General features: G+C 46.5%; 1 protein-coding gene across 1 annotated transcript in view; it reads right to left on the reverse strand.

The window, feature by feature from the left end:
* LOC135916444 (glycerophosphocholine choline phosphodiesterase ENPP6-like) overlaps positions 1-22,601 on the reverse strand; it is a 66,905-nt gene extending 44,304 nt beyond the window's left edge. The window contains exon 1 of the mRNA XM_065449803.1: positions 22,142-22,601. Coding sequence (XP_065305875.1) covers positions 22,142-22,535 — 394 coding nt within the window. The 5' untranslated portion in view covers positions 22,536-22,601. The remainder of the gene's footprint in view (positions 1-22,141) is intronic.
* Between the last annotated feature and the right edge of the window lie 2,390 nt (positions 22,602-24,991).

Here is a 24,991-nt window from a genome sequence, read left to right on the forward strand (position 1 = left end):
GCTGCAAGGCCCACTTACATAGGGAATAAATTGACACAGGCGCGTACTAACAGATATTAGCTAGATAGCTAGCTAGCTGACGATAGATAGATAGATAGATAGATAGATAGATAGATAGATAGATAGATAGATAGATAGATAGATAGATAGATAGATAGATAGATAGATAGATAGATAGATAGATAGATAGATAGATAGATAGATAGATAGATAGATAGATAGATAGATAGATAGATAGATAGATAGATAGATAGATAGATAGATAGATAGATAGATAGATAGATAGATAGATAGATAGATAGATAGATAGATAGATAGATAGATAGATAGATAGATAGATAGATAGATAGATAGATAGATAGATAGATAGATAGATAGATAGATAGATAGATAGATAGATAGATAGATAGATAGATAGATAGATAGATAGATAGATAGATAGATAGATAGATAGATAGATAGATAGATAGATAGATAGATAGATAGATAGATAGAAGTGCCCTGGCCCTACCTGGAGTGGCACTCGCGCCTCACACCATGTACTGAGTTTTCACACCCTGAAATGCCGGTCGGTTTAACATTCCTACTGCACCCATCGGAGGCTACACGATTGACATAGATCTTAAGGCTGTTGGCCGCTCTTAAGAGCATAGTTTTAGACTAAATATTCTGAAAGTTCTTAACGGGAATTGATTGATCGGTCCATTGCAGCAACGTTAGACCTTGGCATAGCGCCTCAGTACCAAGAAACTGGTGCTCTTTCGAAACTGCTTGTTGAACTGCTTCAGTTGACTTCTTCGATGTGAACATCCCTCGTAGAACTGGTCGCCTGTGGATGTTATATTAACGGCCATGAGCAGTGAATAAGCTGAATAATCGTACTTCGTTGCTGTCAAATGTTGATCAAAGTTTAGAATCACCGTTTAGAAAAATGGTACAAAGCTCCTGAGATAACTGCCGTCGTAGTGTGACCTGTACTGTGAGTAGTACGCATTTGCGTTCTCGGCTATCCTTGTATATACAGCCTACCCTCGTGTGACTAGTATCGAGCATTGGTTTTTGTCTCTGCCCCATCTAGGTTACATATTTTGTGTATTGCTAGCACAAGTCCCTACCTCCAACGAGATTTAAAGCGAATGTCTCCTTTGGCTCTTTCGCCACTTCTCGTGGTTGGTGGCCAGCCTGCCTCAGGTCAGCTTAGGGCATGCGGTGTCGAGCAACCGAGTCGCATGGCGCGTTCATCGCCGACGGCCAACTCTTCAAAAGCGCACGTGCTGTCGCGCGAGAGGTCCGTCACGTGACGACGTCACCAGTGGTGGCGTTGCGTTAGCCATCAAAGCTGTGTCGCGTTCCTCCACCTTTAGCCGGCCGGATAAGGGATGCGTTCACCACCGTAGCCCACTGCGCGTCTTTTGTCGAGGTACGCCGTTTCGTCTTGGCGGCTTACCGCAGTTTATATTAGACCAACTCTTGCAGTGCGTGGAAGAAAACGAGCACTGTAGGAAGCGCAAGGTGCGCAGCCGCTGTCATGTCATCATCGTCACGTTTTCGTCACACTGACACCACGCTGTCTCGCCATCGTCTTCAGAATGTGAAGATTCGGTTGTCACGTAGTCTCGGTCATACTGCCGTCGGTCGTCGCGCCGGCATGACTCTCAGTGTTGTCCTTTCCTCGTTGTCACACCGTAGTCTTCATCGTCGCCTTTCGTGCCGTCTACTTACTGAAGCATGGGAACGATCATTTGTGTCCTCATCATCAAACATCGTCATCGACGTCATCAGTACAATTCGCAAGTATTTCTGGTGAGCGCTTTTATTTATTCAGCCTCCGTAAGTTTATCGCCTAATTTGACAATCAGCGTTATGTGTTTCTTTCTGTCTTTTTCTCCTTCCGTCTTTTTCTTTCTTTCTCTTCTTTTTTACTTTTTTCTTTTTCCTTTCCCATGTTTCTTTTTCTTTTTGCAGCTTTGAGAACTTCGATCAACTCTCCACTTTCCAGGACCCCAAATATGATACGCAAATTTGTACAGCACCTTCCGAACCCACCGATCAAGTTGTTTCCTTTACGGCACGTCTTACGTAGTCCTTTTTTCCGGACTGCAAAGAAAGCCCGCGAAATATGAAAAAAAAAGAAAACACGTGACGGAGCGCTTGCGCAGTGGTATCGTGCTGCTGCTCTCAAGCGTGCGTTCGGTGAACAAGGTCGGCTGCATCGTGACTGGCGCCGGTGAAGCGGCAGGGCGTTCCTTATCTCATCGGCAGCGCTCGGCCAGCAGCATGCATTTTCGCCGCCAAATATGGACGAATTAGTGTAATACCAATCATTCGCATACTGACTCAACCTTGATACATGCAACTCCCGTAGACCACAAGCGCCAGAGTTTTCTCTGCTGAGTTTTGTGGGAAACCCTGCGGTGGCGAGGAAAGTACCGAGTGGGGCAATGGCCCTCTGCACCGAGTGTAGGAGGTGCGTAAGCACCGCAACCTGCAATATGTGTAGGTGTGACGTTGGTAAACAGAGGTATAGCCGCTGCCGGCAGGGATATTCTATTTCCGGTACGATATGACGTTTTCAAATTATAAAAAAAAAGCAAGTAAAGGAAAAGGAGCCGAATGAAGGCGCCGCTTGACAAGACTCGATATACACTTCGTGTGCACCCTAACGAGCGCACAGAAGCCGAATGTGCACTGAAATGTACGCTTATTCTTTCATCGGGGTTTTGCGTTGACTCTAATAATGCGTGTCATCCTTTCTTCATGACATACAGCGAGGGGTGTGAAAATAATTTCAGACGTCCATATGACTCACACTTTTCGAGTGCCATCGAAATTGTTTTCTTCGTGTGAAAATAAAGTCAACTTTAAAAAGAAATCTTCCGTTTTACGTGCCAACAGCGTGATATGATTATCAGGCATACCGAAGTGAAGGATTCAGGATTAATTTTGACCAAAATGCAAATCGTGTAATCACAGTAATGCTCAGTTGAACAAAATCTCAATTTGAAAGCAGTTCCTCGAATAGGTGTTTGAAGAGCGTGCTTATTTGACTCTTACTCCAAGAAATTAGCTTTTCTTTCTCTCTCTCTCTCTTTTTTTTTTTTACTGCGACAGTGCATAAGCGGTCGAAAGTGCGGGCTCTGAGTCCATTCGCCTTTTCCGTTGCGCCGTCATACATGTGCTGTCCAAATTCATGCTCAAGCGACGGCTATCTCTGGACAATAGAAACAGATCTCGAAGACTATGCATGTGCCAGAAGCAACCGCGGAGCCGCAAGCACGTCATAGACACCATCCATTAAACACCACCTACTCAGGCCGTTTCCTCCACCATTCTGTGCTTCACCATTTTTCAAATGCCAAAGGATAGCCACTCAAGAGATGAGAAGTAGCCGGTGCCTTAAATTGTGCGCCAACATCTCCTTATATCATATCAATAATAAAAAAATAAAATAAAGGATAGCCAAAATTTGCCTATCACCGCTATTGAAACTCACACCCCTGCAGTAATGTGCATTTGAAAGCCTAGCCAGCTAACATCTAAGCTGTCGCGACGTGGTCGTGACGCTTTCGTCATCTGGGGGCAGTGGCGTGTTCGCACGTATTCATCTCGGGGGCCACAGCAGACACTGCAGTTGTTGAGGAAGGCGATTTCGTGTGCGTCCCAGAGAAGCTAACTACAAGGTAGTGTAGTCCGCTATGGGAGCGTGTTGCCTTTAATTTTAATAGTCAACGACTTCTAAGCTAGAGCAATCGCTTTTGTCTGTTGACATGTTTTTGCTTTTACGCTCCTAGCGTGGCTCGGACAAATTTGAGCTCAATTGGGCGCATTTTGGCTTCGAGCTTTAGCAATAAGCGAAATGCTAGGTTTGTTGAAATAGACGTAGCAAAACCAGGGAACGGTATTCTGAACATCGTCAACTCCCTCTATATTGTCGAATTCGCCATTTGTCAGTTGTGATGAGGTCACGTGCTCGTATACGACCCTTCTGATTCGCTCAAAACGCCGATATTGCCATATTTGACAGTATGGCGGTATTTGAGAGTGTCCAGAAAATAAAGCACCCTTAATTGTCTCAAGCAGGTTAGGTGACTATTTGTCGCCGTCCGGTTTTCAAGGGGATGGCATTACAAATCACCACCACCACCACTATCTTCATTGTCATCATCATCATCATTATGATCATCTCAGTTTAGAAGACAATACAAGTTAGAGCCAAATGGGTGCCAAGGGAAGGGAAATGGACGGCAGAAAATTAGGTGGGGTGATGAAACTAGGAAGTTTGCAGGCATAACTTGCGACAAACTGGCGCAAGACAGGGGTGTTCTGAAATCACTGTCAAAGGCCTTCGTCCACCAGTGGACGTAAAAATAGACTGATAATGATGATGGTGATGATCGCTATTTTAATTGGAATCACCTCTGAAGCAGGGCGTCGACAAATAGTCACCTATAGCCTGCTTGAGCCAATCAGGTTTTACTCCACCTATAGCAGCTCTAAAATGTCACCATCTTTACTTAATCTTCTCTCTGTGCTCATCAAAACATCTCTGACTTGTGCAGTTACCTACGCATAAGATGACACCACCCTCATCGTTTTCTTCCATGCTTCCTTTTTTTTTCTTCCCCCCCAATATTCCGAAGGTCTCTTGTTTACCTCGACTGCTGACCAGTTAACGCGCGCCGCCATCATGGAGCTTTGGATCCCGGCGCATTCTGTTCCGTGTCGCACACAAACTGCGCAGCGCCGCGGCGCGGCGATTTCACGCGGACGCATGGTTCGCGCGGGCCCCGGGCACGGCTCGCGCGGCCCTCAATGAGGCCATTGAGGAGGCACCCGGAATCAGCGCGCCACCCGTGGTGGCCAACAACGAACCAAGGACCCGCTCCCCGCCGCTCGCCCTCTGTGCCACACACTGCGGCCATGGCGCCAGAGAATCAATTGCACCACTTTTTTCTTGCCCGCGCTGCTGCAGTAAATCCTTCTCGCTTCCATCCTTTCTGCCTTGCACTCCCCCCCCCCCTCTTTCTTTTTGTTCCCGTGGGTTGTTACTTTTATGCCGTTGACAGTTTTACTACCACTGTTGTGCGAGCTTTATTATTTTTTCTCTCTCGTCCTTCTCGTTCTGTGCCAGTAGGGAACGCCTGCGCCGAGGGACGAATGAAAAGTAGGCGCATCCCCAGCGTCGTAAAAAGAAATCGCGGCGCGCCGTTCCGCGGCAACTTCTGCGTCCCGCGCGCGGCATCGTCGCGGCCTGCGAAGCAAGCGCTCTGCAACCGTGCTGCACCGTACGTTCGCAGCTGTATAGGAACGCCGTGGAAGCGTATTCAGTGATGTTCCATACAGAGGGTTTCGTGTAGAGAATGCGGTTCCACGTAGACAATCTTGTTCCAAGTGGAGCCAGTGATGTTGCACGTAAAATTTTCTGTGTCTAGAAAATTGTTCAATGGAGAATGAGAGAGATAGAGAAAGGGGGTAAGGCAGGGAGGTTAACCAGAAGGGGGAGATGCGGTTTGCTACCCTATGCTGGGGAAAGAGGGGAGGGGGAGGTAAAGTGATAACAAAGTAGAGATAAAGAAAGAAAGGTGCATAGACATACAATCACAGTCGGTCACTGTCGCCGCATACTGTCACCGCACAGCACAGTAGCACTTGCAGCACTATAAGCCTCTGTTCAGGCTACAGCCGCTTGTCCAATTCAGTTGCCCTTAAATACTCCAACAGTGCCCTCGTCGCCCTCTGCTGCGATGGCTTGTGATGGCGCCATTTAAAAGTTCAATGCAGAAGGATTTTGTTTCATGTAATATCAGAGATGTTCTATGCAGAAATGCTTATGTCGCGTGCAATCAGAGATGTTCCGCGGAGCAATTTTTATATGGAAAATTTTGTTCTGCACCGAATTCTCTTTGACGTAGTCAGCGATCTTCCATGTAGAAATTTTATGTAGAGAACTTTGTACTATGCAGAAAATTTTGTTCCATGTATAGTCTGACTGTAGAATGCGCTTCTCTAAACTTAGTCAGTGATGTTCTATGCCGAGAATTTTTTCTATAGATGAATGGAGAAATTAACTACCAAAATTCGGATGGGGAAGAAAAATTCACTGATTGCAGGGAATCCCAAGAATTGCAGAACGGAACACCAAAGCATCTGTAGCGATGAATGCATTTTGATACTGTAGTCTGTTCTCTGTGATTTGCAACTTAGCATGCGATCGCGAAAGAGAGAAACAAAAATCATGCCCGCTTTGGGTGGTACGCCGTGCTATAGTAGTTAGTATATAGGTAAGAGCGGAGTAAAAAAAAAATGAGAAGGTAAAGAGGTTAACCAGGCTGAGCCCGGTTGGCTACCCTGCACTTGGAAAAAGCAGGAAGGCGAGAAACGAAGATTAGTGTTGAAGGAGATGAGGGAAAGGTCATTCACGCAAGTGCACACGAACCGACTTGAGCGTTCATCATTCAGGCACGAGTGGTCCAAACCAGACGGACGCCGAACAGGGAGATACACTATAGCGGGATGAGGATATATAGGGTCTGAAAGAACGATGAGAGGACAAGAACGCACAATACGCACATGAGCGCGAATAAATGCACGACGGATCCTGATAACCCAGCTTGCTATCTAGTACATTACTGCAAACATTACGGCGATTAGGCAAAGTACATGTCAAGGCTGCACAGGTTCACCATCCAATTTGATGCACGCGGCGGGCCTCGTTGGAGATTTCAAACAAGTTGGTGCAAGACGTTTAACTCAACATCATATTCAAAGGAAAAGGGTACAAACGCACAACAGCTAAGTCAAAGGTTAGGCAAGCTAATAAACTAGAGCTATGTTTGACAACAGCGCAACAACAGGACTCACGTAAACACAGATAAAGCAAAAGTAAAAACGGGTGATGACGGACACAGCACCGACTGACCTTGAGCTGAATATACCAAATGAAAAAAAAAATCCATAATGCGTCACGTGATAGACTGTCAAATGACTAAAGCACGTAATAACTCATCGCTGGAAATAAAAGAGCAGCAGCGACAATCGTTCTCAAAGAGTCCAATGCTCACGCCTATCTTCACCGAATATAATTATGGAGCCTAACTTTCCGAAACTGCAGCACCGATGGAATTATTTATTTGGCGATATTGGAAATGTTGGCATCCTTCGACACCGCCAGTTGTCAACCACGTGGCCTCCTTTCCACAATATGAGTAATGACGTAGAGGAAGGCTCCGGATGAATTATGGTCACCTGGGGTTCTCGAAAACTCCCCAAATCCCCCAACTGAAACCATTCGCAATGGTCGGAAACCGAACCCGCGCCCTCGGGCTCAGCACTCCAGCGCCATATATATGGCCGCTCAGTGACAGCGGCGCGGGTCCTTCATCGAATGCGTCAATAAATGTAGTTGAAGTGCCTATTCACTTTACGACGTAGACAGTCTATTCGCATCGGCGCGCACGGGTGAGGCCGGTGCTTCGGGGTCTCTGTATATACTTGCTTCTCTTGCCTCAGGGGGCGCCTTCGAGGCCCTGAAAAACGCCCGTACCAACGACATTTGCGGCGACTACCCAGACGAGCAGTGGAATCGGAATATCATCGATGCATGTCCCTCGGTGCCGTTTGCGGATGGTGATCGACAAAGATGATGGAAATGCGTCGTCCCAAAGCGGTCATCTCCATCGATCTCCGAGCGCGAGACTGCCGCTTTGCCCGTAGCTGCAGCGTTGTCACGGCCGTCAAGACGATGACGCACTCCTTCGCTGCGTTTGCTCTTTCGGCCCTGTCTCGCTGTGCTCTCTGCCCTACAGAGTGCGCAGTAGTCGCGGTGTGGGAGAGCGAAGTGCGCCCGACTGCACGGGACACGCCTCTATAGGAGCCGTGTTATCAAAGTGTCGTTTTTCTCGGCCCAAAGTGAGGTTGACCGAATGATCGCGGCTCGATGCGGTGGTACGTTATCCCGCGGGAGTCACTGGGTGCCACGTAGCTAGTGGACCAACGGCGCAAAAAACAGTTGGAGAGATCCGGGCACGGAAATAGTGGAGAGAAATCCGACGCAAAGGCCGGCACCTCTTGGCTCGCCGAGTGATTCAGGCAAAGGCGGAAGTGCGGTAGGCGGAAGTGCGGGTGGCGTTGGTAACGTAAAAACGAGAACGAAAGGTCACATTAATTTTTAGAGACTTCACAGTAAGGTGTTCAGTTTCAAGGTTCTTATGGCGTTAAAGAAAAAATTGACTCGCCATTCCGGCCCTGCGAAAGTGAATGTCCAGCGAAGCTGTTGAAGAACACCACTACAACTTCTGAGGGGGGTATGTAAGGCTTGATTGCTTTAGGAGTAATAATAGTAATGGTAATTTAGTGTAATTGTAATAATGGGAGTAATGGTAATTTTGACGGCACGCCGCCTTGGTCATATTGCCTTTTCTTTTTTCCTTTGCCGCTCCTCGTATTCACGCTGCTCCTCGGGAGGCCTAAGTATGAGTCGCCTACCCATAGCGGTGCTGCAACAGCAATGAAATCAGTTGCTAGGCTAGTTCTTTTACATACGAGAGACTAGTGACGTCACTCCCCTCGTCGCAAGCAGCCGTCGCCACGGCAGCATTCGCAACAGTATTTTTTACCGGGAAACGTATGCGGGGAGTGCACCATGCTTCGCGTTGTTATAAGGAGCCTTATCGTCAATTATGTGGTTCGTATTATTATTTTGTGCTTATTCTTTATTGAAACGAATGCTGTATGTTGTATGCGTGATTCCGAAGAATGTATGCGCCTTTCGCTTCACTTTGCTGAGTCCTTGAAACCTGCTTCCTCACCGCCACGGGTCGGCCCGGTATTGCACTACCTCCGGGATCGGCCTACACTTTCGCCCACGGACGATCACACTAAAAATGCCGTCCACAGAGAGACTAACAGCTTCGCTGTATAATAAAGGATAAGAAAAGAACACGCGTACAGGAATATCATTATGTTCAGAAATTGTGGTGATCTGAAGTTTCATAGCAAATACGATTTAGAGTATGAGGACTAAAGCATGATTGGACATCACGTTTCGTAAATTTCAGGTGAAGGTAATTATAAAGATTGGAACGTCTGTGTGGTTCATTCCTAAAGGCTACTGCGTATTTTCATGTTTGTAATACCGATAAACTTCAAGCATATGTGTGATCCTGTCTGTAGATACCTCACCACTAACTACGAACACTTATCACCACTTGTTTAGGTATGTCTGATGAAATCCCATCCCAGTCTTGCGGCATCGTTTACGACAATGTGTGTCAACGAACATTTGCCAACAAACAGCGCTCATCACTCTTCATGCTGAGTTAAGAAAACACAAGCTTTTACTTACTGATACGTCGCCGAAAAACGCAATTGACATTTCGGGTAAACGTGATCCTTCGCCTATAAGTGTGTCGCGTCGTGCAGACCTTTTGTAACTGGCGTTTTTCCTCCCTTCTGGCGTTTCATTTTCTTACAGTTGCACTTCCTTAACTGAGCTTTCGGAACAGTCGGCGTCATTAAGCATCACCTAACCGTTTCTATCCATTTCCAGCTAATTAATAACGTGACAATAATAATTGAAAGAAACCGTCGGGTTCATTTTACTTTATTCCATCCACCCATCCTCCTATATATTTGCGTATGCGACGAACGGAAGTCGTTACCGACAGTTCCCCCTCTTCATTACTACAGCGCTGCTTGGACACACTCTTGAGCGCGTGCTCATTTATCGCTTTCCGCTGCGCTGTGTAAACACTCATGTGTGCGCGGTCATTTATTGCGAGTCTCTCAGATGTGTAGGTGTGCGTGTTCGCGTCGTTTTCGCATCTTTCGCTTACGCGCCATTTCAAACGGACGCGCATGCGCACGTGTTCGCACGACGTACACCGCGCGTATACCCAAGGACGCACTCACGCACGCGCTCGCCTGAGCGCCATTGAGCGCCATGGAGCGTCACGCATGCGTGCGCATACAAGCCGAGCGGCAATTAAGGACGTGCCAACAACGCAACGCCACTGCCGAACCGCTGGCGAGGCCGCGGCTTAATTCATACAGCTTAGACCTCCCAAGCACACGAGCCAGAATCGCACCGTGTTCGTTGTTTTCCTTTCTCTTTTTCTTTTTCTCCTCCCTTTTTTGTGCAACATTGCAGCCACGAGGCAGTCACCGTCACTACAGAGCGGACGCACGATGCGTGTACGCGCTACAATAGCGCACATTTCCAGAACAGCGGAGCCAAAACACGTCGCGACGGCGGGACGTCAGCGAAAGGTTAAAGGTTGGCAGACTTCGCTGCGAGGACCCTGACACCGCGGCCATCGCATAAAAGAAGGGGAGCATCGGAGAATCAGTAGAGACGTAATAGTGAGGCATAGAGAGAGGAAAGGGAATGGCGGCAAGAAAGCGACACGAGAATTAGGAAATGTTCAGTTCCGCATCACCGGCTTGACAGCAGCGATGTGCGCGCGCAATCTCGCCCGCACTTGCCCGGTTGAACGAGTTCGACGCCGTATCAGGCGGAAGGTGCGGGGGAGGGGCGACGCCCAGGAAGTTCCTTGCGCGTCCCCTCTCTCTCTCATCAGCATACCAATTTGTGCCGCCTCATAGCGAATGCAGGAAGAGCAGTTCATGAGGGGTGCTATACCCCAAGTCGTCTCTGCCGCGCGCTTTGCAATTCTTCGGTCGCTCGCGGCTGTTGGCCTCACGCCGGCTAGCTCCTTCGCGCAGTGCGCTCGCTTCTGGGGTGAGAAGCCTTTCAGTGAGTGCGCGTGGGCGAGCCCTTTTTGGTTGCAGGGCGCCGCCACTCCGTACAAGGGCCGTGGAAAGCCGTTCCGTCTTGCTTTCAGGCGAGAGCTCTGGCGCGGGCTTCAGTTGCCGCTCGGCTTTCTGCCATCCCGGTGCACTCATTCTGGCCTCTATCAATGGCACTCGCGTGGGTTCATCTCCCGTGAGACGACTTCTTGCTCCTCTTTGATCCTTCGCGCGTTTTTTGTACACTTCCCTAACGCCGCAGTGTGCTTAAGTATACATTCCTGCCGTAGTGCTACGATCTATCTATCTATCTATCTATCTATCTATCTATCTATCTATCTATCTATCTATCTATCTATCTATCTATCTATCTATCTATCTATCTATCTATCTATCTATCTATCTATCTATCTATCTATCTATCTATCTATCTATCTATCTATCTATCTATCTATCTATCTATCTATCTATCTATCTATCTATCTATCTATCTATCTATCTATCTATCTATCTATCTATCTATCTATCTATCTATCTATCTATCTATCTATCTATCTATCTAATCTCCCTTCACCTCCCTTCAGAAGAGTAGGCAGGCGTTGTGCCCCTTCCGGTGGCAGTTGCCAGCCTGCTCCTCGCTTTCCCTTTCTTGTTAATTGTGTATATGTGTTCGCAACAAATAATAATAATAATAATAATAATAATAATAATAATAATAATAATAATAATAATAATAATAATAATAATCGTGGGCTGCAGAAAGTGCCAATCAGAATCAGCTCGTGGAAAGACGGAAGCGCAACGGCAGCTTCGTTTTACGCCATCCTTCCCACGTCACAGAGAGGTATACATGCACCGCTAGCCGCACTTCGCTGTGTCGCATGCACGATGAGGTAAATTGAACGAATAAGTTGACGCCAGTTATTTCGGTCTACAGAGTCATTTTTAAATGTAGAAGCACGGAAAAATACTTTCACGAAGGCTTCCTACAACTTTACAGATAGGCATGTGCTGTAAAGTTCGCCACCAAAAGGTCAATTATTATAATTAGTTTAGTCATACGATCAACTGCATTCGTTTTTCTTGCTACTGATGTCCGCCTGGGCACACCATTCACCTGCAGTAACGCAATTTGAGTACTCTTTGCGGGCATTAAAAAAGAAGTGTTCGACATAAAAAAGAACAATATTGTAAAAAAAAGCAAACATAAATCTTTTTTTCAAATTTTAGTTCCGTCTAAAGTAAGAATACCTACTACAATTGTCGCATACTGCGAGTTGTACCAGATGAAACAGTTTCCACAATCAAAGGTGTAAGCCTCGCGGTATAGAATAGCGTAATGTCATTTCCTGCGGCAAACACAAACAGATTCGTGGCGGAAGAAAGAAACGGCTTTCAAAATAGGAGCCACACTGCGGTTGCGGCGATCGCGCAGATCGGCGATGTGAAGATAGACACGCTTGTGGCAGAGTGCCACTACAACACGCGTGCAGTCAGGGGCTCGACGTCGCGTGTTCGTATACCGAATACCACGCGTGCCGCGTTCATTTCCTGCAGCTTCTCCATCACGCATGCGCACTCTGGGGACTCTCTCATCCCTTGTTGCTCCAGCTGTTCAGTGTGTCTCACAAAGGGGCTTCTTTCTTCTGGAATCCCGTCCAGATGCTTTCAGCTCAGAGGCGCTTTCATTCAGGGCGGATAGGAAAATGGGGCAGGGGGAAGGGCACGGTAACTTCTTAGAAAAAGAAGAGCGGCCGTTTCTTGGTACTATACGGCTGGCAAATCACACTTTTGCCGTAATAGGAGTGCAATTTTTAACTTGAGTCTAGCTAGGTTTGTATGGCTGCTGGTTTGAGAAGCCGCCAGATGCAAACTCGCCCACTATAATTCGTAAATGCAAAATGTGCCGTCACCAAATTAACGTTAATTAGTCATAGTTTAGTTATTGGATATACGCTTCGATTTCTCGTGCATTAGAATTAACTTATTTGCAATAGGCGATTAAAAAAAAAATTCATCAGTCATAAAAACTATCACCACGCATGTAGACTATTTAACTTCATATACGGAGTGATAATTTTTAAGTTTTCCCAGATTTTTTTTAAAATCGCCTGTTGCAGATGGCATAATTATTCTCCTTCAGCTAGATTATTCGAATAGGCAAACATTACTAGCACGATAAATCGAAACACACGTTCAAATAATTAACGAGATTTCTCTAATTAACTTTCTAATTATTTACTATACGACTGATATTCCAATTTACGAATTGTAGACGTTGAGTTTGCGAGACTTATCCATGTGGAATGAACCTCCAGGAAGACACATTACGCAATATCATTTTCCACGATGTGGCATTTCCCAAGATATACATGGGCATTACAGTTAGTTGTGTGCTTCAATGCATAGAAAGCTTTTTTTTTTCGTACTTTTTTGTTTTTTCATTTAAGTGAAACGATATTGCATTTTTACGGCTCGTCTCCAAATTGGTGTCATTCTGGAAATTCGTACCTATTGGATACGCCTTGCAAGCTCGCCTGCTATAATTCGTAAATTGCAAAATGTGCCGTCACCTAGTTAATTTTAATTAGTCATAGTTTAGTTATTTGGATATGCGTTTCGATTTCTCGTGCATAATATACACCTCTCTGAAAAAGCGACCACAAGGATTAGAATTAGGTTATTTGCAATAGGTGATTTTTTTTTAAATTCATCAGACATAAAAACTATCACCACGCATGTAGAATATATGACTTCATAGTTAGATTCCCGCTATGAATGTATCAAACGTTTGTTTATTTATTGGAATTGTTAAGACTATGTAACCTGAGTGACGAAGTTTGAGGACTGAAGGCCATTCGACACTTACGTTATATGCCACACTAAATGGCTTGGCACAGTTCTGAACACTTGGGGATCTTAAGGTTTGCCAAAGTCTGAGTACATGAATTGTTTTGCATTCAGCATTTACAAAATGCGACTAACGCTTACAGTCGTCTCCATATTTCACAAGACACAAACGTCAGATAAGTCTGTTGAGTCAATAGGAAGTGCTTCGAAAAATATCAATGCGAGATTTTATCTTCTTCTCCAGCTTTATTAGGCAAAAAAAAGTTAAGTCGTTAACGGAGCGCAGTAGCATAGCAACAACTGTTTTAAGGTGTTAAACGCTAAAAAAAAATGGAAAGAAAAGAAAAAAGGGTTAGAAAGAAAACTTAGAGAAGTTTATTGGAACGGTTCTGTTATATAGAGGATGCTGTGGACACATCTCCGTTTAGCAGAATTTGTTCAATGAACGAACTTCTAGTAAACCTAACGCGCGGATTCGTAGAACACGTTTAGAGCAATTCGTGCCGGTTTGGCTAGCTTGCGTTGCTGGCAAATAGCTCCCCGCATCAGTTTTTCTTCTATGCTGCGAATAGCTTATATTCAGACTTGTAACAAGACCAACCTGATTACGGGACGAAGATCTGCCATTCCACGAGAGGAGGTGATGCGTGCTGTGTTTAGAGGCCACGACAAAATGAAAGGCTGAACAAACATCTTGAGACTGCTTCAATGTCCTTCACAATCTCTCTTACCTGTGCTCTTATTTACGTTCTTATCTCTTCTATAGACACTAGCCATCCTTTGTTGGCCTTTCCCTCAAGTACAAAAAGAAAAACAAAATACCTGCTTAAAGGTGGAACCAACGACGTCATTATTCCGTCGTAACGTGCGTCCTACAATACTTAAAAATGGAATGAAATGGATATCCTAATTGAGAGTAGAAGTCATTACTCGAACCGGCGAAGCAGAAATAAATTCAGCGGCAGCGGCGCGCTTTGCACTTTTGCGGTGCGTCGTCAGTATTTTAGCGGTTACTTCGTCCCTGTTAGTAATTACGTTTTTCGTGAAAAAAAAAAACACTTTAAACTCTCAGGTTCCTTAGGCGCCTTAACGAGTCAAGTAGGCAAGTATACTTGATGCTGGGTACTCTGCACCGGTTAGCAGGAGCACAGGGTAAGGGATAAGATGACAGGTACTGATAATGCAATCTTACAATGACCTGGTGAAAGAAACCATTGGGCATAGAGAACAATTTGTACCGCCTGACGTCACGTCTGTGGCGGTGCAACAATAGCCGTAACTTTTAGCCTACGTCAGAAACCAATTACGGACTCGCTTCCAGTGTGGCACGCCTGGAAGAGCGTGCCTCAAAAAAACCCGGCAACGTCAGTAGTTCCTCTTCGTCCCTTTGTTTCAAGCCAACTCAACGTGCAGCAATTTCTCTGTCTCCATCGTCTTCTCTCTCTTTTTTTTCTTTTTTTGGCATTTCTCTCCCTCGCAAGACTGGACGGTGAGTCCATCAATATTGATACCCCCCTAAGCAAGTGCTTCGATTAAAGCTATGCGGGCGGAATAAAGCCATGCCCAAAAAAAGGAGAACGGCCACGCAATGCGCCAAGGCCGAGCTGCGCTACAGCGCGGCACGTTTCTATTCATTCGCCAATCACCAAGTTCAGGTTCCGCTGGTGCACTCACGCGTCGAAGGCTCCCAATTATTTTCAGCTCAGCTCAAATCGAAAGGCCGAAAGAGCGAGCGGCAGGCTGCGACAAAGACAGAAGATGAATGTAAAGCAAAGAACAGGGAAAGAAATCTCTTCAAAACCCCGAAGGTTGGGACGAACGGCGACGCACTCGTTAATAACGCTCGCGGCCGTAAGACAAGGAGCGACGCTTAGCGAGAAAGGGGAAAAGAAGCGAGGTTGGGGGGGGGGGGGATGTCGCATCGCGAGAACTATACGCAGGAAGTATGGGTGGACGCCGATTCCCCTCGCGGGGGGTCCCGCCTGCTTCGTTCGCAGATTGAAAGATATCGCATTCGGCGGGAAGTAATGAAGGAATCCGGCGGGGGGTCCACTATGCGTATCTTTGTCTTACGACAAAAGGCGAAGCGTACGCGGAAGGGTCTGCCCTTAAAGGGAATGTCTAATTAGTATACCAGCGCCGATTGTTGCTAGTGTTTGATGAGACCGTGCACAGACTAATGTTTTATCAATAACCGGGCATGTTGTAAACGTCGTATCAGCCACCGCCTGGACGGAAGAACGATTTCCTAATGTTAGCTCGACCATTAAATGGATGTTGCGTTCAATTGTGGAGCATATTATTGTTCATCCGTGAATGTATGCTCTTCACTGGGGGTGAGTGCAATCGCGCGGCTAGCCTGGAGCTGCCGGTAATTCCCACGGCCGCTACAACCATTTACCATGTGTACTAAGAGATCCCTAGGGCAACGATCGCAGCCCTTTGTCCATACATAGTTTTCATTGACGTCATTGTGGCCACCATCTTGGGGTACTAACACGTACAGAAAGCTGCGTAAACAAGATACATAAGAGCACGATAACAGAAAAGGCGCGTCTTGCACAGAGTTACAATTTGATCACAGTGATAATCCAGTGAAAAGCAGCCACCGTCAAGAAGCAATGCAATGTGCTGGGGGCTGATGTGGTGCACTGACGTCATCGTGGCGACCATGTTTGGGTATACTATAGCACGATGACCTCACAACAAAGGTATGCATAATGTAGAAGCGTGCCACTGTGCCTATTCTTTCCGCCTTTCATTTTCCTTATACCCTACCTCCAGTAAAACGGGTAGCAAACCAGGATGTTTTCCGGTTAACCCGCCTGCCTTTCCCACCCCTTTGTTTCGCTCATTGTGCCTGTCACACCAGACATCGCGCGCCTATGCTAACCGGCTCGCTCGTGTACTGGTTAGGTTACCTGCCATTCTGTATGGTAAGCAGGACAATGCCGTCTCACTATCTGTCGTGCCTAGCCGTCATTCAAACTTCGTCACGCACTTCGTCACGGGGCATTTCCATCTGACGTAAGCGCGGGGTCTGTCTTTCTGGTGCTCCTATATAGCGGACTAGGTTTTGATATTTGGCTGTTCTTGGCATTCGATCAGCGTGATGAGGAATGTCAAGATTTGTATTTCACTACCTCCAAGTTTGTCACATTAAACATCTTCCTTTAAGCTGCAGTGGCAACTGGTAAATTGTAACGCGTTAATTATTCTTCCCAGTTTCAATAATGGCGGGCAAAGTGCGTTTGGCTTGCCTGACGGCTGATATGCGAGAATGCCACTTGCGTTGCGCTCTAGCTTTTCTTACTTTTATAAAAAATCTGTATAGTAAAATAAAGCAGCCCGTTGTTATCCCATAATATATGGATTAACATCAGTTGTAAGTCAGCACTTGTCTTTGTCATTTCTCGGCTGCTTAAACTTGTGTATGCTTTGAACTTCCGAATGCACAGTTAATGTTTCTGAACCGAACGGGCACAATGATGACCGAGGACGTTAAAGCAGCGTATATCTTACCTTGAACACTCCTCTACGCCTTTTCCCTTGAGTCAAGATGCAGCTTCAGCACATAAATTATAATAATAATTCAAGAGCGACGGTTCTTGGTAGGACTTGGTTGCACCGTATAGATGGACGTAAAGTCTCTTCCTCGCTTTTTTAGTCTCTGTTAGTATCACAGTTTGTGAGATACCAGAGATATGCACTTCTACATATTTTATTTACCACAAATGTTTTTGTGTTGCAAGCTGCTCTCGTCGTAGTCAAAGAAATCAGGCACTATACATTCATAATTGTGTTGGCGTTGACACCTTTGCGCCAGCAGCTAAGCAACACAAAACCTTTATTACAACAATAGTTTTATGCGTAATCTCATGGTGCGATCTCAGAGGCCGTATTTCTGTGCTCTCTGTTCAAGAGCAACGCCAGAAGGTGCCGCCTCGAGTGATGAGGCTGAAAACGACCCGTCATCTACACGAAATTGAATGCCAGATACCGGACCAATAAATATTTTAAGCATCAATTGATTCATCGACCGTTCCCCATGTCTGGGAAAGTGCTAACGCCATTCCTATATTAAAATTTGGCAGCAGAAAAGTGGTTTTAAACTACAGGCCGACCTCGTTGTGGTTAACCAGCTGCAAATTACTTAAGCTCATCATTCATAAGTACCTGATACAGTACTTAATCGAAAATAACTTTCATTAAAAGTTCCAACATGGCTTTCGGGCTGGCTATTCCACTGTGACTCCATTGATTGAATTTTCTCACGACATCACTTTCGCAATAAACAGTCGGGGCCATATGGACGCCATGTTCATTGACTATGCAAAAGAATTCAACACCGTCTGTCACATGTGCTTCCTAGACTTGGTGCTCTCATTATGAATAGTAAACATTGTGCGGTACGTTTTTCAAGCCATGTTTTGACCACCGAGTTATTAAACAATGTTGTTTTCTGTGTTTTGTGTAGTGGCGTGTGGTAGACAGCAATTAACTTTAGGAAAAGAGTCTGACATTCACAAACAAAAGCAGACCATTACATCTAAGTTACGGCTGTAACGTGCAACATAAGCATACATTGATCTAACCTTCGCCAAAGCGGGTGTTTACAATATTGTTCTTTTTTATGTCGAACACTTCTTTTTTAATGCCCGCAAAGAGTACTCAAATTGCGTTACTGCAGGTGAATGGTGTGCCCAGGCGGACATCAGTAGCAAGAAAAACGAATGCAGTTGATCGTATGACTAAACTAATTATAATAATTGACCTTTTGGTGGCGAACTTTACAGCACATGCCTATCTGTAAAGTTGTAGGAAGCCTTCGTGAAAGTATTTTTCCGTGCTTCTACATTTAAAAATGACTTTGTAGACCGAAATAACTGGCGTCAACTTATTCGTTCAATTTACCTCATCGCGCATGCGACACAGCGAAGTGCGGCTAGCGGTGCATGTATACCTCTCTGTGACGTGGGAAGGATGGCGTAAAACAAAGCTGCCGTTGCGCTTCCGCCTTTCCACGAGCTGATTCTGATTGGCGCTTTCTGCAGCCCACGATTATTATTAATATTATTATTATTATTATTATTATTATTATTATTATTATTATTATTATTATTATTATTATTATTATTATTATTATTATTTGTTGCGAACACATATACACAATTAACAAGAAAGGGAAAGCGAGGAGCAGGCTGGCAACTGCCACCGGAAGGGGCACAACGCCTGCCTACTCTTCTGAAGGGAGGCGACAGCAACACAGAAATGGAAGATACGAAGGAAGGGAGGAGAGAGGTAAGGAAGAGCAACAGGACAAATCTAAAGAATGAGGTAGAACACAGTACAGATCACACACAGTAGGGACCGGTCACTGAAGGTCACGTGCTGTAACTTCAGCAGCAGGGCCACCATGACTGACCGCTTAATTGCGCGGTATCTGGCGAATCATTATTTTGCGCCCCTCCGCGACGCCACAAGGGGTCTGCACCGCGAGCCACGGTTTCGCCTGGATATAGAACAGAATTTGACAAATAATTTGATGGCAGTTGCTCCACGTGGCCATTTTTGAAATGTATAAGCACGGAACTATACTTTCATGATGATTTCCTTCAACTTACTACTTTAAATATGAGCCGTAATGCTTGTCACTAGTAGTTTAGTAATGCTATTAGTTTATTTTGTGAATCGATCGCACAGTGAGTGAGTGAGCGAAGGCAACAACTTTATTCGGTCCGCAATAGACGCGAGTAAACTCAACGTCACCTGGCTAGGCCCACTCGGGGACCATCAGGTCACATACTTTCTATTTACAAATGATGTCGGCCTGGGCAGATGGTTAATCTATAGTAACGCAAATCGAGCAATATAAGCCATTGAACGATATGGTAATGCTTAAATTATCTACCGTCAGCAACTGTTTGCTATATGCCATTTGTTTCCTTATTAAACATGATCTTGCTAAGCGCCCTTCGTTGTCCTAATTTTTTTGTATGGATCAATAAAAACAGTTGTAAACATCTATTGTACTTCTGCTATATATATTGCGAATGAATGTAAAAGTACAAGTTAAGATATGTTGGAAAGGAATGCACATAAAATTTTCGACGAAAGACATTAGAGAGTTTTAGAATAGGGGCCCCAATAGTTTGGCGCCCAAAAGAGCTTTGCGGGTGTTAGCGTTGGGGCCCGCAGGAGTTGGGGCCCGCTGGGGCCCGCTGACCGCGCCACTACGGCGTCAAAGAAAAGCTATTAGAAATAATTGAATGAAATACACCATTTTATGATATTTACTTTCATGTATTACAATTATTTAGAGGGTATTTAGAGGTTATTTAGAGGTTATTCTGTAAGCAGCAAAGAATTAGTTGCCCTTAGTTTTGAGTAATCAACTTTACGTGCCTTCACCAGCCAAGCTAAGCGGTGTTAGGCCTACGAGTCATAAAATCCACAATCGAATTCGGAATCAGCGGCGTCTAATGAATCAACCTTCATAACACGCGCTAGGTGAGAGAAAACGATAACCGAAGTCACTTCTCCTAGCTTGCGAACTTCACGCGTTACCACGAATCGAAGCCAGTTTGGCGCTAGGTTAGAGCCGTCGCTTCGATGGGTGCCGGCCATGTTTGTTTACGCAAATCTTTTGGGGCAACTTTTGGGGCTGCCGCTAAATCAGTGAAGCAGCGTGCCCAACGCAAAACCCAAACGCAGTTTGCGTCTCGCGCATGCGCAGTGCCTTCCACGCTATTTTGGGGCCCCTATGTTATAACTCTCTAACGACGTTCTTGGAAATATTTTGAGGCAAAATATAATTCTTAAAACAGTTAAAGCAGGTACGCAGAAGCAACATGTACTGCTACGTAAATGCGTGCGGTAAATATTAGGCGAACCCATTGGAGCCTTGTGCATAGGCGCGTGACATGGAGGTGGTTGAGCATAGACAGCGCTTCAGGGGGGATGGGACACGTGTAGAAGCGTTACAAAGAAAGACAAAGGGTCCTAGTACCAACAGTGCAAAAGTGTACTAACAATGTCCGCAGTACTGAGAGGCTTAACGGACTGCACAACAAGAAGGATGCCATTTCAACCCACATACCGCAGAGCAAGTGTAGAAAGAATTATAAAGAAACACAAAGGGCCATACTACCAACCGCGCAATGGTGTACAAATAATGTCCACAGTATTGAGAGGCTTAACGAACTGTACAACTAGAAGGATGACATTTCAAACCACATTCCGCTGAGCAATGGTATCTCTACTCAGTCACTTCTTTAGGCTTCGATAACAATGTAACGCACATACATCGTCTTCGAAGACACTGATGTGCAAGCCATTGACCTAGAATTCAGCATTCAGGAAAAATAGGAAAATCATAATTTGCTGGCACGCCTTTTTAAAGATAACTCATTGTCTTGTCGCACTTCTTCTCTCTGACTGTGTTACACACTCTGATTCGTATTGAGCTCACTTCAGTTCAGCATGTTATAGGTAGTTTCTGTGCTCTATGTCGCAGCTAAGGGCTGAAGTACTAACTGGCTTTAACGGATATGTGATGTCGCAGCGATTTCAGTGTCGTCAGGCCTCACCGCCTTACATCACCTACAAATATGTTTGTCTGGTTTTGTTCGTATCGATTTAACACTTCTCGCATTTGAAACAGCAACCGACGAAATACGCTGAATGCTAAATAATTCTTGTCAACATCGTCATTGACAAATCTGATGTCACATTTCTTGCTGTTTTTCAATCGCAAGCTACAACCGCCTGTTCCGAGGTGGCGCGTTTTCATAGGTGTTGACCTATGACGGGCAACTGGAAAATCCTCACAGACATCGCTTGTGTAAATGTCATTGTCTCGGAATGACGAATGAACCGCCATTTCCGCTTTTCACATTGACTGTATCGAATTGGACACTGAGTCCAAGATGTTTTGTGTAACATCAGCGAACTAACGACACGTATGGTACGAGGAAGAACCCGACGTGGATTCGCTTTCTATTTCGAGTTTCCGTCGCCTGCCACCCTGATGCAAAACTCTCCGAACGGCAAGCAGTGCATCCACATTGTTTTTATTTGTCTTCCAGAGCACGGAAGAACGGTTGTCCTAAGCGACACTTTCGAATGACGGTTCTTAATGCGAGTCTTGAATGGACACCCAAAGTGGTCCAAAGTTTGAACAATTATGCTTTTATAGTATAAAAGCGCTGGTACTGGTAAATAGTTGTAGCGACTCGAGTCCCTCGTCACTGGCTACAGGCGGTTCCGCGTTTTACTGGTTAAACTGTGGAATATAAATGCATGCTTCTTTCTTGACATTCTTGGCCTATTAGTGAGGCTGATGAGGCAGAGGGCTTTCACCACTAGGAATGAAGAAACCGAACGAGGAAATTTCGCAAGTGTGGTGGCACGCTGAAAAAAAAAAGAAACTCCTTGCGAAACACAAGGAAGCTCGGTGTCAGTAGGCAATCGTTCGCATATACTGACGGGTATCGAAGCTACGCCGAATATCCTGCGTCACGTCCGGCCATTAGTGTACACGTACCTGTGGCAATGCTGTACGCGTTTGGGTACGGGCTGGACGGGAACACCGGCAGCACGTACTCGGCGCGGATGCCCGCCTGGGCCATTCGCGCGAATCCCTGATGCACGGCGTGGTCGATGTAGTCGGCCCTGACGCCCTGCACCAGAATCACGAGCAGCTTGGCCCTCGGCGTCGTCGGCTGCTCCTCGTCCGATGACGAAGGACTCCGAGGGTGGCGACCACCGTCGCCGGTGGTGTCGGTCGCCGCGCTGGTGACGCCGGCCATCGCCAGGCACCACAGGATCCACCACCAGCACAGGGCGGTGGGCATGGCCTGTCCCTTGGGACGACGAGTTGCGAGCAGCGGGCACAGCACGATCGATAGCAGTGGCCGCGACGCGGGACGTCTCGCCATGCTGGTGCGCTGCGCGCGTCGTCGTTTGTCCGGCTGCGGAGAAGTGCGCCCGCCGCTGGCGCGCTCGCACCCGCTTGCTCGCCCGGGCGCTCCTCCGGTTCTTTCGCTCTCCCTCTCTCCCGCCACTGCTTCGGAGGAGCGCGTTTCTCTCGCAGATTTTCGGGGCCGCGTCCCGTCCCGTTCCCGGCGTCGACGCTCGCTCGCTCGCTCGCCGGCGGCGCCCGTTCCCCAGCCGCTTCCAGAAAGCGTCCCGCGCCAGTTCCGAACTGCGCATCAGCTACTCTTCCTCCTCGCATCGAGGTCCCTTCAATTTCTTTCTCTCTCTCTCCTTTTTCCGTCTTGCTTCTCCGTCAGTCTTTCAGAAGGGGGGAGAGATTAGAGCATCCCTTCCGCCACTTCCCTTGCCCACCCGCTTCTACCCTTTCCCTTCGCTCCCGGTGCTCCTCTTTCGACATCCTCTCGGGTCCTCCCGTGTTTCTTTCTTTTCTCCTTCGCATGCGCGCCGATTGGAAATCCGTCCCGAGGCGGGCTTCCTGGCAAAAAAGACGGCCCGCTTTCCATGTCGCTTGCGTATAGCTTCCTGTTTTTCTTGCCCTCTGCAAAGAAAGCTTCGCCGCAATCTCTTCTCTCCTAAGTGGTCTCACCAACCGTTGGTTTCAGTCGCGACCGCTTCTCAGCTCTTTGTACTCGAGAGACACTGGGCGGACTGTGCGCAGTTTCGCCTTCCCTTCTCCCACGCAAGAGATCACCTCCTCGCTTAAGTATTCCCTCAATTCATTGCTCTAACCCTCGCCGTTCTGTGGTGTCGCGCCCTACACGGCTCTCTTTCCGGGAGGAGGGCGTGTCGAGTAGGGAAGCAAAAGGGTGACCCGTCGCAGAGGGAAGGGATGCGGGAAAGTCCCTCCTCCTTCCTCGGCGGTTCTCTCTGCGGCTGGGGAAAACAGACGCAAGACGGGCCTCGCCTAACCCGGACACGAACGTTCTGGGACGGCTGTACGTAGAAGCTGTACACTTCAGAACGGGAGAGCGCGAAGGGCATGGGTAGCAGCGAAGCAAGGGTCCCTTCTGGCTCGGACATCACGCACAATTCAGGCAAAATGCAGCTAAGAATGAGCTCGGCGAAATGGCTGGCGAGTGAGGAGAAGGGTGGGGGCTGAGGACGCTGCAAAAGCTGTATGTTCATGGAGGATGCGAGCGATTTTGTTCGAGTCGGCATTTATTCCTCTGTTTGGCGTCCCCATCCGCTTGCTCTCGTGCCTTGATTTCCTTTGTGTTCACTGTCTCCTCGCGTGTCCTATTTATACGGGACCGCGTTGTCGCTGATGTATCCCCGCCCTCTCTTCCATGCCGTTCCTTCTCCGAAGAATTCTTTCAATTTCTACCCCTCCGCTGATCCCCATTCTCGCATTCGAATGCTGCTTTGAATTTATGTCTAGGACACAGACGATCTTTTTGTGCTTCTATGGGCTTTTCTTCGAGCGTTTCCTGCGTAGCGGCGGGTGGTCGCGTCATGGAACTGCATGGTTGGTGGCGTGTTCATTTTGCCGGCCTAGGCCACTGACGTCTCTTGCCCTTCTATAAGCATTTTTTTTTTATGACGACGATGTTTCGCTGGAGGCGGAGGAGCGTTAAAAACATGGGAAAAAGCTGTGTCCGCTTTTTTAGGCTAGGGCCCGACATGGTAGGTAATAATACATAGATGAAAAAAAAACAATACCACTTTGGCAACAGACTGCAATACACTGAAAAACTTAATGGAACAAAGCCTACAGCTACGAACATGGAATCTTGTTTTAAATGGTGAAAAGGGCAGATCGCAAGAACCTTCCGGGAAAACAAGTAAAAAGCCAAAGTGTGTCACTGACCGCAGCTTATATCTGATGATTACACGTTGGAGTATACGCGCAATCTTGTTTGATACATTCTGGGTCCTTAAAACTCGAGAATGAGGTTTTCGTCCCGTCAGATTCTCTTGTGCAGACGCTTCTACACATGCTCCGGGTAGAAGTTACGGTAAACAGCTGACAGAAATTGATGTTCTTTCTTTAATATTATTATTAGGTAGCTAGAGTGACTCGAAAATGTAGATTGAGCTCGCTTTTGACTACTATTGAGCAACTAGATGCATGTTTTATTTCCAACTTTAGTTACTGCATTGCAGCTCGTAGAGACAGGATTGCATAACTCTTCTTTACTTATAAGAGTATGTTAATCAAGCGAAGCTGATCAATTAGTCTGGAGCCTCCCACTACAACAACCTCCGTAGGTTATAGTGGGGCTCTGGGGATCAGACCCCATAAGGTCAATCGCTCTCTTTTCGCTAGATACGAGATTGCAAAAAAAAAAAGAACGTTACTGAACAGCCCGCTATACAAAATTGTTGCTAAGGAAATTGTTGCCCCTATCCCAAACAGGGGGAGGGGCCACATACTGTTCTGTTCTAATGCGCAAAAATA

The sequence above is a fragment of the Dermacentor albipictus genome, chromosome 4 (assembly GCF_038994185.2).
Source record: "Dermacentor albipictus isolate Rhodes 1998 colony chromosome 4, USDA_Dalb.pri_finalv2, whole genome shotgun sequence".
NCBI lineage: Eukaryota > Metazoa > Arthropoda > Arachnida > Ixodida > Ixodidae > Dermacentor > Dermacentor albipictus.